The sequence below is a fragment of the Lithobates pipiens genome, unplaced genomic scaffold (assembly GCF_037356315.1).
Source record: "Lithobates pipiens isolate NorthernLeopardFrog02 unplaced genomic scaffold, aLitPip1_a1.2 Scaffold_16, whole genome shotgun sequence".
Classification (NCBI taxonomy): Eukaryota; Metazoa; Chordata; class Amphibia; order Anura; family Ranidae; genus Lithobates; species Lithobates pipiens.
This window is the reverse complement of record NW_027507748.1, coordinates 648,295,702-648,310,607: the sequence shown is the minus strand read 5'-3', so window position 1 is coordinate 648,310,607 and position 14,906 is coordinate 648,295,702. Positions and strand designations below refer to the sequence as shown.

Genomic DNA, 14,906 nt, shown 5'->3' with positions numbered 1-14,906 from the left:
CCACTTTCCCCATGCTCTACGCTACCCCCCTGTGCCCTCCGCCTCTCCCTCTGTGCTTTTCACCTCCCCCTGTGATCTCCACCTCCCCCCATGCTCTATGCTGCCCACCTATGTCCTGCGCCTCACCCCCTGTGCTTTCCATCTCCCTCCTGTGCTCTCCACCTCCCTTGCATGCTCTACGCTTCCCCCTGTGCCCTGCACCTCACCCCCTGTCCTCTCCATCTCCCTCCTGTGCTCTCCACCTCCCCCCATGCTCTACGCTGCTCCCTCTGCCCCTCCCCCTGTGCTCTTCACCGCCCCCCTCTTTTTCTCCAGCTCCCTTCTGTGCTCTCCACCTCCCCCCATGCTCTATGCTGCCCCCGTGCCCTCCGTCTCTCTCCTTGTGCTCCAAAGGGCTTGTGTCAAAGTCAAAGTAAGAACCCCTGCACAGCACAAACTGTACGATGAGGACGTAGACGAACCTTCAGGACCTCAAGTTCTCTACAGGCATATCCCCCCAGGCTCTGGGGATCATTATCCCAGAGACCTGTTCTGCCATCATTCAGCTCCTGCTGAAGGACTATATTATGCTAATTTTTAACCGTAAACATCACATTCTATGTATTTCATGATTGCTAATGTCTTGCATTTCTTTCCTCATTCCCTAATTACCATCATTGCAATATGCTCTAATTCATATACTCTGCCCCTTTGTCCTCATGCGGATTTCCCTCACTAACTTCCCCACCATGCTCTTCTTGGCCCCTAAAACTAGAGTCTAGTCACTTGACAATGTCTTTTGGCAGCTCCATAGTATTGCTTTTCCCTAAACACCCCCTAAAATCTCTACAAATGTGATGTGTGTGCTTCAATTCATGCAAAGTGACCTTTTTCTTGTTTTTTGGAGTTGTGCCAAACTCATTAGTAACCAACCTCTCCCCAACTGTTACCTCAGCTGATAGCAATCTTCTATCTGATGACTTGACCCAACCCAATACACACTCTAAATACCTTCTTCATGATAACGTTTATGGACAAATTCACCAAAGCATGTAGTGTAAGGGCCTGCCTCAATACTTTCAAATGCTAGTTTTATTTTTTCAACACATTTTATTGCTATGTAATAGCATAATGTCAAAATGTCCTTCCATTTTGTTATTATGACACTTCTTACCTGTCCGGCGGGCTGCCAATAGTGTAACTAAGGAGGGGCTTCACAAAGTATCACACATTATTTACGCATTCAGCTCTCAATCAAGTGGAGAGGGTTACCTCTCCTAAACATCCCCCCTCATTTTTTAACAAGGGCCCATCAGATGGGGGGGATGGGGGGGTTAGGACTCTCATAAGGGGACCTTATACTTTAGGCTTTAAATACTCATTTTAAAAAATGTTATACTAATTGTCTTCAAAAATGTGGGTGTCTAATATGCATGCAATGTTGATTTGTCAAATTACTAGTTTGTTTTCTTGTGTCACTACACAGTGTTCTTCAACGCAACAGGAATGGCAGACTGTGGCCTTCCACTTTGCCATTTTTTGTCAAGTTGTGCCTTTTTCAGCAACAGTGCAAACCCAAGTTCAGAGTGAGATGAGGGGACAGTCTCTTCTTCGGATAATCTTATTATGTTGTTGGTCTGCTACACACACATCTTCTTTTTGTTAACTAATGTGTAGTGCATGACTGATCTAAATCATGCTCATTTTCAGCACCCTGGCAGGAAAATGGCATGATTGTCCAAATTTACACCTCACTGTGGGTGCTTTTTACTAAAGGCACATCCACTATGCACTACAAGTGCACTGCAAAAGTACACCTGAAACTGTACTTGGAGTGCAAAGTGGAGTTGCCTTTAGTAAATCACACTCCTCCAGCACAAACTCAAATTTGACTACAAATACATTGTAATCCCAATGAAAAAGGAAGCCACACATTGTTGAGAATGAAACTTTTTAATACAAGCACATTCATATGTGCGTTTAGTAAAGGTTTTTACAACACAACCAAGATATTTTGGGTATCCAAAACCCAGTTTACTAATATTTATTTTTGAGTTGTTTTTTTGTGTAAACAGGCATGTATCAAAGCGTAAAATACAGAACACAGGAACTTACAAAGTTCAACTTGGAAAAGTGAAGACAATATCAGACATGAGTATGTACAAACTGGGCTGATATTGCCTTCATCACATGGGGTGTGACCCCTGAAAAATACAAATTTGGAAGATGCACACAGTGTGTCAACATGTGCTAACTCCCATCATGGGGGATCAATGTACATGCTTTGGGGCTGCAACCCCTTCATCTCAGACACTTTACACAAAACATGTACATTGATCCCCCATGATGTGAGATAGCGCATGTTTACACACTCTGTGCATCTTCCAAATTTGGTATTATGCTAAATCCACTTTTTTTTTTTCATAAAACAAAAATAAAACCCTATCTAGTTTTTTCTTTTTCACACTCTCCCCAAAACATCAATGATGTTCTTCATTTTATTTTTAACATCATTGATGTTTTGTTGTACAATTTCCAAATCCCTATTGCCCACCATTATCTCCCCGATCAAGATCTGGGCACTTTCACTGGTAAAACGGGAATCTTCCTCCACATGACCTAGAAAAAAAAAAAACAAACACACCATGTAATCCAAATATGGTGATATACATTGATGAGCTTACCAGAAGCTGTGTTCTCCGACACTCACCTGTTGTGGTGACAATTTGGCCAACCTCCACAATCTCTCCTTCTTCCTCCTCCTGCCCCTGCTCCTGCTCCTCTGTTTCTTCTTTTGGAAGTTGCCCTTCTTTGGGAGGGGTGTGGTCCTTGGTGTCCTCATGGTCCCTGGTGTCCTCATACTTGCCGAGTCTTCTCTCCCCTATGAGAATGTAAACAAAGATTAATTAGCACAGAGAGGGCATAAATAGGAATATGAAACATTGCTTGGAAGTGTGGTACAATTGTTTTTTGGGCCGAGTTACAAGGTGAGAACATTATTGCTGCCACTTTGTTAAGCTGGAATACTTCCCTGCAGAACGATGTTTCATACGAACAAACGAAACCATGACCTTGAAAGTGGCCATTTAAAAATGCACAACATGAAATCCAAGCACATGGAGCATGTATGCAAGCAAGAATAATGATATGAACACACGACAACTACTTACTTTTTTTAAGAACACGTTTGATCCTTACGTACTGCTCGTCCTCCCTCAGTTTCAGGTCTGACCAGCGTTTTCTCAGTTGATCCTTGGATCGGTGTACCCCAAAATTCTTCAGAAGACTCTTCACAACTTTATTCATGATCTTGGCCTTTCTGATATTTGGGTTTGGGTAAGGTCCATACTTCCCATCATAGTCGGTCCTGTTCAATATGTCGACCATCTCCAACATCTCTCCAAAAGACATATTTGAGGCCTTAAATCTTGTCTTCCTGGATTGGGACGTTTCTGGCACCGGGCTTCCCTCACCCTCCTCCTCGTTAGTGGAACTATTATTGCACAACTGCGTTCTCTCCGCCATGTGCTCTCCCCACTGCGCGGGAAGCGAAGGGGCGGGGAATAGTCTGAAAAGAACTTCAGGGGCGGGCGGGGTTTCACGCATGCGCACTGTATATAAAACGCCACACATGTGTATTGTCCGTACGATCTGGGAGGAGAGTGTGAGGCACGGACGCGGCGAACGTGGAAACGAAGGTAACATTTTTAAATTTGTGCTTCACTAGGCTAGACTGCTTGTATCTAGGCCGCTGTTGGGACAAGATTAGGAGGGATTTTAATTGCATTATTAGTATTTGAGGGTTTGGCTTGTGTTGTGTCTTGCAGAGAAAATGGACCCATTCACCAATCCCAACTTTATGGGGCTCTTCCTCGAGCTATACATGGAGATGCCCTGCCTGTGGCAGTTCCACAACAAATTTTATTATGACAGATCGAAGAGGAATGCAGCACTGGAGAAACTGCTTGCTTTGGTGCAGATCAGGGCCCCCACGGCAGACATGACATATCTGAATCGCAAAATTGTGACCATGAAGCTTACATATTTCAGGGAGAGGAAGAAGCACCTGGAGTCCTTGAGAGCAGGAGATCCAGATGCTGTTTATTACCCCAGGATGGTGCACTTTGACAGGCTGCATTTTCTGGTAGACCAGGGGGTACCCAGGCCACCACTCAGGCCACCACTCTCCATGCTTCCTCCAAGGCATCCTTCACCCCCAGCTGAGGCTTCTGATGACCAACCTGGGCCATCCAGGCAGCACCATGTGGTGGGGCCCAGCTTGAGACAGGTATTGCATTGTTGAACATATTTCTTGTGTTACATTTAATGATGTTAACTAGATTAGATGTTCTTATTGATCAGTAAGTTGAGATTTCTCCAAGTGGTTTACATCTCAATAGACAGTAGTGACCAAAAATGATTGGGACGGGAAAGAAAAATGCTGGTATCAGAATGATAGTCTGTTCTATTTGGTAACAGTCAAATAGCAAAAGCCAGGAGCACAAAATGTTGTGATTGATGATCAAAAAACTAAAACTATGTCCCCTTTTCCTACACAGGAAGACCTCAGTCGGGGGAAGGCTGTGGCAAGTGGCAGCCAGGAGGTCCAACAACGCCCTCCTCCTCCTGCCCCAGCTAGAGGAGCCACAGCCTGGAAGGATGCCTGGTGGGAAGTCCCAAAGGAACACCAGAGAGTGGTGGCCTGGGATGAGTCTGGTGTGCCAGAAGATGCAGCCTCTTCAAGATCACCATCCTGGGCATCATAATTTCCTGCTCTCTGGGATTTCAGGAGCAGACTTCTCTCCCTGAGATATCTACTCCTCAGGCCACCAATTTTTTAATATCTCATTTAGTCATGTCTGCCCTGGGGGCCAAAGGCTGCACCAAAGTTAAGAAGTTTCTCCAGTGCTGCGTTCCTAGTTTTATTTTCAAGCAAAAAATAAATAAAAAAATTTATATTTGTTTGATGAAATACTTGTGTAATGTGTTTTCCTTCAAAAAGTAGAGTTTATTTGTGAGCAGGCAGATACATTTCCAAAATACAAAGTAAAATAAATAACAAGGGGTACCAACACTAAACAACCTCCTGTAGATTCAAAAATACAATCTAAAAAATACAATAATGTTGTTGTTATAAGTTAACACACCAAAATAAAAAGTTCAAAAAAGGAGAAATGACCAGTGTCTTTAAAGGAGTTCCCCCCCCAAAAAAAACATTAAAAAAAATTAAAAAAAATAACAAACATTGTGTAGATGTGACTTAAACTAAAATTGTATTGCTGAAATGGTTAAAAAAGAGTAATGAAATCCGTTTGGGAGAAGTGTGTGTGACTATGAGCATCAAAAGAAGTTGGTTCTTGCAGCATTGTTAAAGATCAAGAGAATGCGCTTGATGACTGATTTTTTAACATTGCAGCGTGACGAATGTGCTATATCGCTTACGAGCAGTAGTTTTACGTGAATGAGCGCTTCCGTGTCGGAATTTGAATGTGAGCATGCGTGGCACTTGGTCCGATGAAAATGCTCTACACATGATCGGATTAGGTCCGTCCGGCCCAGTTGGTCGGGAAATCTTTCCAACATGTTGGAAATTTGGATCGGACGGAGATTCGGACGGAATCAGTCCGATGCATACCACACACAGTCGGATTATCTGACGGCGCGGTCCGATAAGACTCATTCCGACAGATTCTCCGACCGTGTGTACAAGGGCTAAGTTGGCTCTCCAGTATCTCTCTCTAGTATGGCTCTCTAGTATCTTTCTCTAGGATGGCTCTCTAGTATCTCTCTAAGTTGGCTCTCCAGTATCTCTCTCCAATATCTCTCTCTAGTATGGCTCTCTAGCATCACTCTCTAGTATGGCTCTCTAGTATCTCTCTCTAGTATGGCTCTCTAGTATCTCTCTCTTGGATGGATCTCTAGTATCTCTATAAGTTGGCTCTCTAGTATCTCTCTCTAGTATGGTTCTCTAGTATCTCTCTCTAGTATGGTTCTCTAGTACCTCTCTCTAGGATGGCTCTCTAGTATCTCTCTAAGTTGACTCTCCAGCATCTCTCTCTAGTATGGCTCTCTAGTATCTCTCGCTAGTATGGCTCTCTAGTATCTCGCTGTAGGATGGCTCTCTTGTATCTCTCTAAGTTGGCTCTCTAGTATCTCTCGCTAGTATGGCTCTCTAGTATCTCACTCTAGGATGGCTCTCTAGTATTTCTCTAAGTTGGCTCTCTAGTATGGCTCTCTAGTATCTCTCTAAGTTGTCTCTCCAGTATCTCTCTCTAGTATGGCTCTCTAATATCTCTCTCTAGGATGGCTCTCTAGTATCTCTCTAAGTTGGCTCTCCAGTATCTCTCTCTAGTATGGCTCTCTAGTATCACTCTCTAGTATGGCTCTCTAGTATCTCTCTCTAGTATTGCTCTCTAGTATCTCTCTCTAGGATGGCTCTCTAGTATCTCTCTAAGTTGGCTCTCCAGTATCTTTCTCTAGTATCTATCTAAGTTGGCTCTCCACTATCTCTCTCTAGTATCTCTCTATAGGATCTCTCTCAAGGATGGCTCTCTAGTATCTCTCTAAGTTGGCTCTCCAGTATCTAATATGGCTCTCTAGTATCACTCTCTAGTATGGCTCTCTAGTATCTCTCTCTCTAGTATGGCTCTCTAGTATCTCTCTCTTGGATGGATCTCTAGTATCTCTCTAAGTTGACTCTCCAGTATCTCTCTCTAGTATGGCTCTCTAGTATCTCTCGCTAGTATGGCTCTCTAGTATCTCGCTGTAGGATGGCTCTCTTGTATCTCTCTAAGTTGGCTCTCTAGTATCTCTCGCTAGTATGGCTCTCTAGTATCTCACTCTAGGATGGCTCTCTAGTATCTCTCTAAGTTGGCTCTCTAGTATGGCTCTCTAGTATCTCTCTAAGTTGGCTCTCCAGTATCTCTCTCTAGTATGGCTCTCTAGTATCACTCTCTAGTATGGCTCTCTAGTATCTCTCTCTAGTATGGCTCTCTAGTATCTCTCTCTAGTATGGCTCTCTAGTATCTCTCTAAGTTGGCTCTCCAGTATCTTTCTCTAGTATCTCTCTAAGTTGGCTCTCCAGTATCTCTCTCTAGTATCTCTCTCTAGTATCTCTCTCTAGAATCTCTCTCAAGGATGACTCTCTAGTATCTCTCTAAGTTGGCTCTCCTGTATCTCTCTCTAATATGGCTCTCTAGTATCTCTCTCTAGGGTGGCTCTCTAGTATCTCTCTAAGTTGTCTCTCTAGTATCTCTCTCTAGTATCTTTCTAACTTGGCTCTCCAGTATCTCTCTCTCTCTAGTATGGCACTTTAGTATCTCTCTCTAGTATGGCTCTCAAGTATCTCTCTCTAGTATGGCTCTCTAGGATTGCTATCCAGGATGGCTCTCGGTCTCTGGTATCTCTCACTAGTATGACTCTCTATGGCACTGTGTGTGTGTCTACAAGGGTAGGTCAGACCTATGGGAATACAATGTATCTCCTGGATGTATGTAATACAATGTATCTCCTGGATGTATGTAATACAATGTATCTCCTGGATGTATGTAATACAATGTATCTTGTGGGTGTATGGAATACTATGGGGTTGATTTAGTGAAGTGCAGTTGCTTGAGCAGAGGTGTCCAACCTTTTGTCCTTACTGGGCCACATTGGAAGAAGAGGAATTGTCTTGGGCCGCACCTAAAATACACCAACAATAGGGATAGCTGATGAGCAGAAAATGTCGGGGCAGATCACTGATATAGATAATGTACCTATCTGAAAAATAAAACTTCTTTTTTTTTTGTAATATTTTTTATTACTATTTTTTATTATAAAAGTAAAAGAGGGAAACACAAAACGAGTGCGATATTTGACACTGATTTTGATAAATGAACACATCAATATCTGCTTCGATGAATGTAGTAACAATTCGCAATGAATTCTCAAGGTGCTCCTCAGATATCTTGGTTCTAATTTTGCCCTCCGTGTCCTTCATCCTAGAAAATAGTTGCTTACAAATATAGGTGCTGCTGAAAACCGTTAACATAAATAAGGCTTGAATGTGAAGAGCGGGATATTCTTTTTTGGGAAGATAAAACTTGTAAAAGTCCAGTAAAGAGAGACTGACACATATTTTTACAAACCTCAACATTTTTAAGTAAGTTTATGATTTTGTGTCAGGCCACACTCATAATAGAATGTATCTCCTGGGTGTATCTAATAGATTGTATCTCCTGGGTGTATCTAATAGATTGTATCTCCTGGGTGTATCTGAAAGAATGTATTGGGGGGGGGGGTTGTGTATCTAATAGAATGTATCTCCTGGGTGTTTCTAAAAGAATGTATGGGGGTGTATCTAATAGAATGTATGGGGTGTGTATCTAAAATAAATGTATGGGGACGTGTCTTATAGAATGTATGGGGTGTATCCAATAGAATATATAAGGGGTGCATCTAATAGAATGTATGGGGGGGTGTATCTAACAGAATGTACGGGGTGTATCTAATAGAATGTATGGTGGGTGTATCTAACAGAATGTATGAGGGTGTAGCTAACAAAATGTATGAGGGTGTATCTAACAGAATTTATGGGGTTATATAACAGAATGTATGGGCGGTGTATCTAATAGAATGAATTGGGAGGTGTGTATCTAACAGAATGTATGGGAGCATATCTAACAGAATGTATGGGGGCTGAACTAACAGAATGTATGAGTGTGTATCTAACAGAATGTATGGAGTTGTATCTAATAGAATGTATAGGGGGTGTATCTAATAGATTGTATCTCTTGGGTGTGTCTAATAGATTGTATCTCCTGGGTGTATCTAATAGATTGTATCTTCTGGGTGTATCTAATAGAATGTATGGGGGTGTATCTAATAGAATGTATGGGGGGGAGGTGTATCGGACAGAATGTATGGGGGGGTGTATCTAATAGATTGTATCTTCTGGGTGTAGCTAATAGAATGTATGGGTTTGTATCTAATAGAGTGTAGGGGGGGGGGGGGGGGGTATATCTAATAGACTGTATGGGAGGTGTATCTAACAGAATGTATGGGGAGTGTATCTAATAGATTGTATCTCCTGGGTGTATCTAATAGAATGTATGGGGGTGTATCTAATAGACTGTATCTCCTGGGTGTGTCTAATATATTGTATCTCCTGGGTGTATATAATGGACTGTATTTCCTGGGTGTATCTAATAGATTGTATCTCCTGGGTGTATCTAATAGAATGTATGGGGGGTTATCTAATAGACTGTATGTCCTGGGTGTATCTAGTAGACTGTGTCTCCTGGGTGTATCTAATAGTCTGTATCTCCTGAATGTGTCTAATATATTGTATCTCCTGGGTGTATATAATGAACTATATCTCCTGGGTGTATCTAATAGATTGTATCTCCTGGGTGTATCTAATAGACTGTATCTCCTGGGTGTATCTAATAGAATGTATGGGGGGCTATCTAATAGACTGTATGTCCTGGGTGTATCTAATAGACTGTGTCTCCTGGGTGTATCTAATAGACTGTATGTCCTGGGTGTATCTAATAGACTGTATGTACTGTGTGTGTATCTAATAGACTGTGTCTCCTGGGTGTATCTAATAGACTGTATGTCCTGGGTGTATCTAATAGACTGTATGGGAGGTGTATCTAACAGAATGTATGGGGAGTGTATCTAATAGATTGTATCTCCTGGGTGTATCTAATAGAATGTATGGGGGTGTATCTAATAGACTGTATCTCCTGGGTGTGTCTAATATATTGTATCTCCTGGGTGTATATAATGGACTGTATTTCCTGGGTGTATCTAATAGATTGTATCTCCTGGGTGTATCTAATAGAATGTATGGGGGGTTATCTAATAGACTGTATGTCCTGGGTGTATCTAGTAGACTGTGTCTCCTGGGTGTATCTAATAGTCTGTATCTCCTGAATGTGTCTAATATATTGTATCTCCTGGGTGTATATAATGAACTATATCTCCTGGGTGTATCTAATAGATTGTATCTCCTGGGTGTATCTAATAGACTGTATCTCCTGGGTGTATCTAATAGAATGTATGGGGGGCTATCTAATAGACTGTATGTCCTGGGTGTATCTAATAGACTGTGTCTCCTGGGTGTATCTAATAGACTGTATGTCCTGGGTGTATCTAATAGACTGTATGTACTGTGTGTGTATCTAATAGACTGTGTCTCCTGGGTGTATCTAATAGACTGTATGTCCTGGGTGTATCTAATAGACTGTATGTACTGGGTGTATCTAATAGACTGTATCTCCTGGGTGTATCTAATAGACTGTATGTCCTGGGTGTATCTAAACGAATGTATGTGGGGCAGTGGGATGACCTTGGCTCACCCTGGCTCTGCCCCCTCCCCTCCCCCATGTGGTGCTGATGCTGGGAGAGGTTTGCTGCAGTGACTGTGCTCGGCTATTGCTGTGTATAGAGCAGTGACAGGAGGGGGGGGCCAGTCTGCCTTCCATCCTCCCTCCTCCCTCCTCCATACTACGATCATCCCATTCATGCCATTGCTGACACACTGACAGCCGGGATAGGAAGGAAGGAAGGAAGGAAGGAAGGAAGGAGGGAAGGAAGGAAGGAAGGGAGGAAGGTGTCCTCCGGACAGACAGACCTCCTTTGTGTGTGATGGGGGGAGAGTGAGGAGAGATAGCGCATGTCTCATCCCTCCACCACCAGCGCCGACTCCACCATCTTGCATGTGGAAGGATCTCCGGAGCTCTCCCGGGGTATGGACACTGCGGGAAGGAGCAGCCTGGGCAGCATGGCACGCTAGACGGGCATCCTCCTCCTCCTCTTCCTCCTCCTCCTCCTCCTCCTGCACGGCTTCTCCGCGGCATCCAGAGACACACAGCCAGAGAAGATGCGGATTATCTGCCAGCACATTGTCTTCTTAGTCTCGGGATTTTGGGGCTTTGCTTGGGGAGCTTTCCCTAGCAGTGTGCAGATAGGTAAGGAGCTGGGCATGGAGGTCGCTGGGCACCTGGGGTTGGGGGGGGGGGGACTTACAGCTCAGGGGCACTTGGGGTTCCTTGGCAACTTAGAGCTCGTTGCATGTCTATATCATGGCTATGGTGGTGGTGGTGGAGTTCCATGGTTCCAACCTCTTTGGTGGCTATGGTGGTCATTGAGTTCCATGGCTCCAACCTCTTTGGTGGCTATGGTGGTGATTGAGTTCCATGGCTCCAAGCTCTTTGGTGGCTATGGTGGTCATTGTGTTCCATGGCTCCAACCTCTTTGGTGGCTATGGTGGTGATTGAGTTCCATGGCTCCAAGCTCTTTGGTGGCTATGGTGGTCATTGAGTTCCATGGCTCCAAGCTCTTTGGTGGCTATGGTGGTCATTGAGTTCCATGGCTCCAACCTCTTTGGTGGCTATGGTGGTCATTGAGTTCCATGGCTTCAACCCCTTTGCTGGCTATCATGGTCATTGAGTTCCATGGCTTCAACCCCTTTGCTGGCTATCATGGTCATTGAGTTCCATGGCTTCAACCCCTTTGCTGGCTATCATGATCATTGAGTTCTATGGCTCCAACCTCTTCTGTAGCATCGTACCCACACGCAAGCATGACCCAAAGAGCTTGCTATCTAAAGGATCTCAAGTGTAGATGACCCCCTTCCCTCTTCCTCAACCCTTCCCTGGTGTTCTGCCACCGCATCACCTCTTGGATAGTCAGCACAACACCACCAGCAATGTCTAGAGATGGGACTGACAGCTGAGAGCCAAGAGTTTCTGCAGTAGCTAGTGTGATCAAAAATGATTAACAGGTCTGTCCAGCTCATCAGATGACATCTACCCCCAGGATAACCCAACCCCCCTTCTTCTTTATCCATTCCCTGGTGTTCTGCCACTGCATAACCTCTTGGATGGTCAATCCAACCACCAGCAATATCTAGAGCTGGGACTGACAGCTGAGAGCCAAGAGTTTCTGCAGTAGCTAGAGTGATCAAAAATGATTGACAGATCTGTTCTGCTCATCAGATGACAACTACCCCCCTCCTCCCCCCCATGGTAACCCAACCCCCCCCCCCCCTTCTTCATCCCTTCCCAACATAACCTCACGGCTGGTCAACCCAATAGACACAATTGTGCCAGCCACGTCTAGAGATGTGATTGACAGCTGAGAGTCAAGAGTTCCGCAGCAGATAAGATAATCAATAATGACTAACGAGTTTGTTTGGCTCACTGGAGGGTAACCCCCCAAACACAAACCTGCCACCCAGGCCTGGCCTCCCCTGCATTGTGTGGATGTCTGATGTGTGTGATGGGATTGCTGCAGTAGCAATGCTGTCCTGTTCTTGTGCAGTCTCCCCATCATCATCTCTACATGATGGCTAGTTGGAAAGTTGTGCATTCGAGCAATGCGTCCCTTTCGGAGGAAGCCTCCGCTCTACTTTGATGGCATCTCTACACTAGGATGGCTTTTAATGTCTTGCAGCTCACCTCTGCATCATTTATTGCACTGTTGTTTCCGAGAGAAGGAAGGGGGGGGGGGGTGGAGGGGGGGGGGGGGGTTAATGAGATTCCGAGAGTAGACTGACTTTTTGTCCTCTCTGTATAATAAGACACTGCTTGTGTTCAGGCGGATAGAATAAGTTCCTTTAAATCCGTTGGCTACCTATTTGATTTCGGCAGTTGATAGGACATCAACATTTCAGTTCTTTGATCATAGTATGGAATGCATTAAGGGTTGGTTCAACATATGGGATATATTGATGTAATGTGGCATGGCAGCTGGAATGTGGCATAAGATGGGATACTAGCTAGCGGTCTTGATAGTGGCTTGTGACCAGGTTTCAACTGATCTCTTTTCCATAAGTTCATGGACATTGTTATTTTTAGGGTGCAAACAGCTAACCCACCGTGGGCAATGGTTGCAACTGGTGTCCGAAGGTGGGCAAATATTATAGCAGTTTAGATATCTGCCATCCATGGCACTCATAGGCTGGCCCTAAACACATAAATCTGTCACCAGAAATGACAAAAGGTGAGAGGTGTGCCGGGATATTGACTCGGGAAACGGTCAATCTCTTTAACTTCTCCCACTTAAGCTTATATTTTAGCCCCCCCCCCCCATTATCTATGTAGAAAAGGAAGCCATCCCCGATTGGTCACAAATACTGAATTCACCCCTTCCAGTGATTGTGAGTGCCTAGTTATATGTCGGCTTCCTGGTGGTGATGCTTGGATTAGTTGCATAGCAGTCAAATAACAGCCCAGCTCAGCCATTCTCACCCAGGGCTCCTCCAAAGGTAGTTGGGGTATCTTAAGCTGTGGCTGATTGACCTTCCATGTGATGGTACCTTCATAGTTTTGGGTTCAGTGCCATTTAGCAGAGCCAGTGGCACAACACTGGTGATCTTTTTCGCTGTTTGTATAGCTGGTATTCTGACCACCAATGTAAGGGGCATTCTTCTCACTCACCATCACTGTAAGGATGGCATTCTGTCCCTGACCACCTTTGTAAGGGGGCATTCTTCCCACTGACCACCAATGTAAGGGGACATTCTTCCCACTGGCCACCAATGTAAGGAGGACATTCTTCTCACTGACCACCAATGTAAGGGAGCATTCTTCCCACTGGCCACCAATGTAAGGGGACATTCTTCCCCCTGGCCACCAATGTAAGGAGGACATTCTTCTCACTGACCACCAATGTAAAGGAGCATTCTTCCCACTGGCCACCAATGTAAGGGGGCATTCTTCCCACTGACCACCAATGTAAGGGGACATTCTTCCCACTGGCCACCAATGTAAGGAGGACATTCTTCTCACTGACCACCAATGTAAGGGAGCATTCTTCCCACTGGCCACCAATGTAAGGGGGGCATTCTTTTCACCGACCACCAATATAAGGGGACATTCTTCCCACTGGCCACCAATGTAAGGGGGGCCTTCTTCTCACTGGCCACCAATGTAAGGGGGCATTCTTCTCACTGGCCACCAATGTAAGGGGGGCATTCTTTCAACTGATAAACACAGCAAGGGGGCATTCTTCCCTCTGACCAACACTGTAAGGGAACATTATTTCTGCTGGCCACCAGTGTAAGGGGGGCATTCTTCCCACTGACCACCAATGTAAGGAGGCATTCTTCCCACTGACCAACACTGTAAGGGGGGCATTCTGTCCCTAACAATAATGTAAGGGGGGATTCTTCCCACTGACTACCAGTGTAAAGGGGGCATGCTTCCCACTTACCACCAATGTAAGGAGCATTCTTGCTATTGGTCACAAGTGTAGGGGGCATCCTTCCTACTTACCACCAATGTAAGAGGGCATGCTTCTCACTGACCACCAGTGTAAGATGGGCATTCTTTCCACTGACCACCAAAATGAGGGGAGCATCCTTCTTCCCACTGTCTGTACAGCTGGCATTCTGACCACCACTGTAGTGGGCATTCTTTCCAGTCACCGCCAATGTAAAAGGTTGCATTCTTCCCACTGCCCACCAATGTAGGAGGGACATTCCTCCCACTGCCCACCAATGTAAGAGGCATTCTTCCCACTACCCACCAATGTTAGGAGGCATTTTTCTCACTGACTAAACATATAAGGGATATTCTTCCCACTGACCACCAATGTAAAGGGCATTCTTTGCACTGCCCCCAATGAAGTAATTTACGTAGGGGTTCCCCTCGATGCAAAAGGGGCACTCTTCCCACTTTCCACCAATGTAAATGGCATCCTTCTCATTCACCACCAATCTAAAAGGGGGCATTCTTCTCACTCACCACCAATTTAAGGGGCATTCTTCTTACTCATCACCAGGGTAGGAGGGGGGGAGGGGCATTCTTCCCACTGACCACCAATGTAAAGGGCCTTTTTTGCACTTAAATTCATTTAAGTAGGGGTTCCCTGAGACCTGAAAATGATTTAATGGGTCCCCTTGGGTTAGGCTAACTGCCTCCTTTGGTCTCTAA

The 14,906-nt window shown here is 44.7% G+C and overlaps 1 protein-coding gene across 11 annotated transcripts in view; it reads left to right on the top strand.

Moving 5' to 3' along the window:
• The first annotated feature begins 10,404 nt into the window (after positions 1–10,404).
• The window catches only part of GRIA4 (glutamate ionotropic receptor AMPA type subunit 4), a 478,284-nt gene continuing 473,782 nt past the window's right edge, over positions 10,405–14,906 (top strand). For 4 of the 11 annotated variants that reach the window (XR_013274705.1, XR_013274706.1, XR_013274704.1 and 1 more), the window contains exon 1: positions 10,407–10,937. Coding sequence is in view for 8 of the 11 variants with exons in the window: in XM_077484351.1 (XP_077340477.1) it covers positions 10,850–10,937 (88 nt within the window). In the remaining 3 variants the exon portion in view is untranslated. Of the gene's footprint in view, positions 10,938–14,906 lie in introns of all 11 variants that reach the window. The other 7 variants (XM_077484349.1, XM_077484348.1, XM_077484347.1 and 4 more) reach the window with 4 other exon arrangements.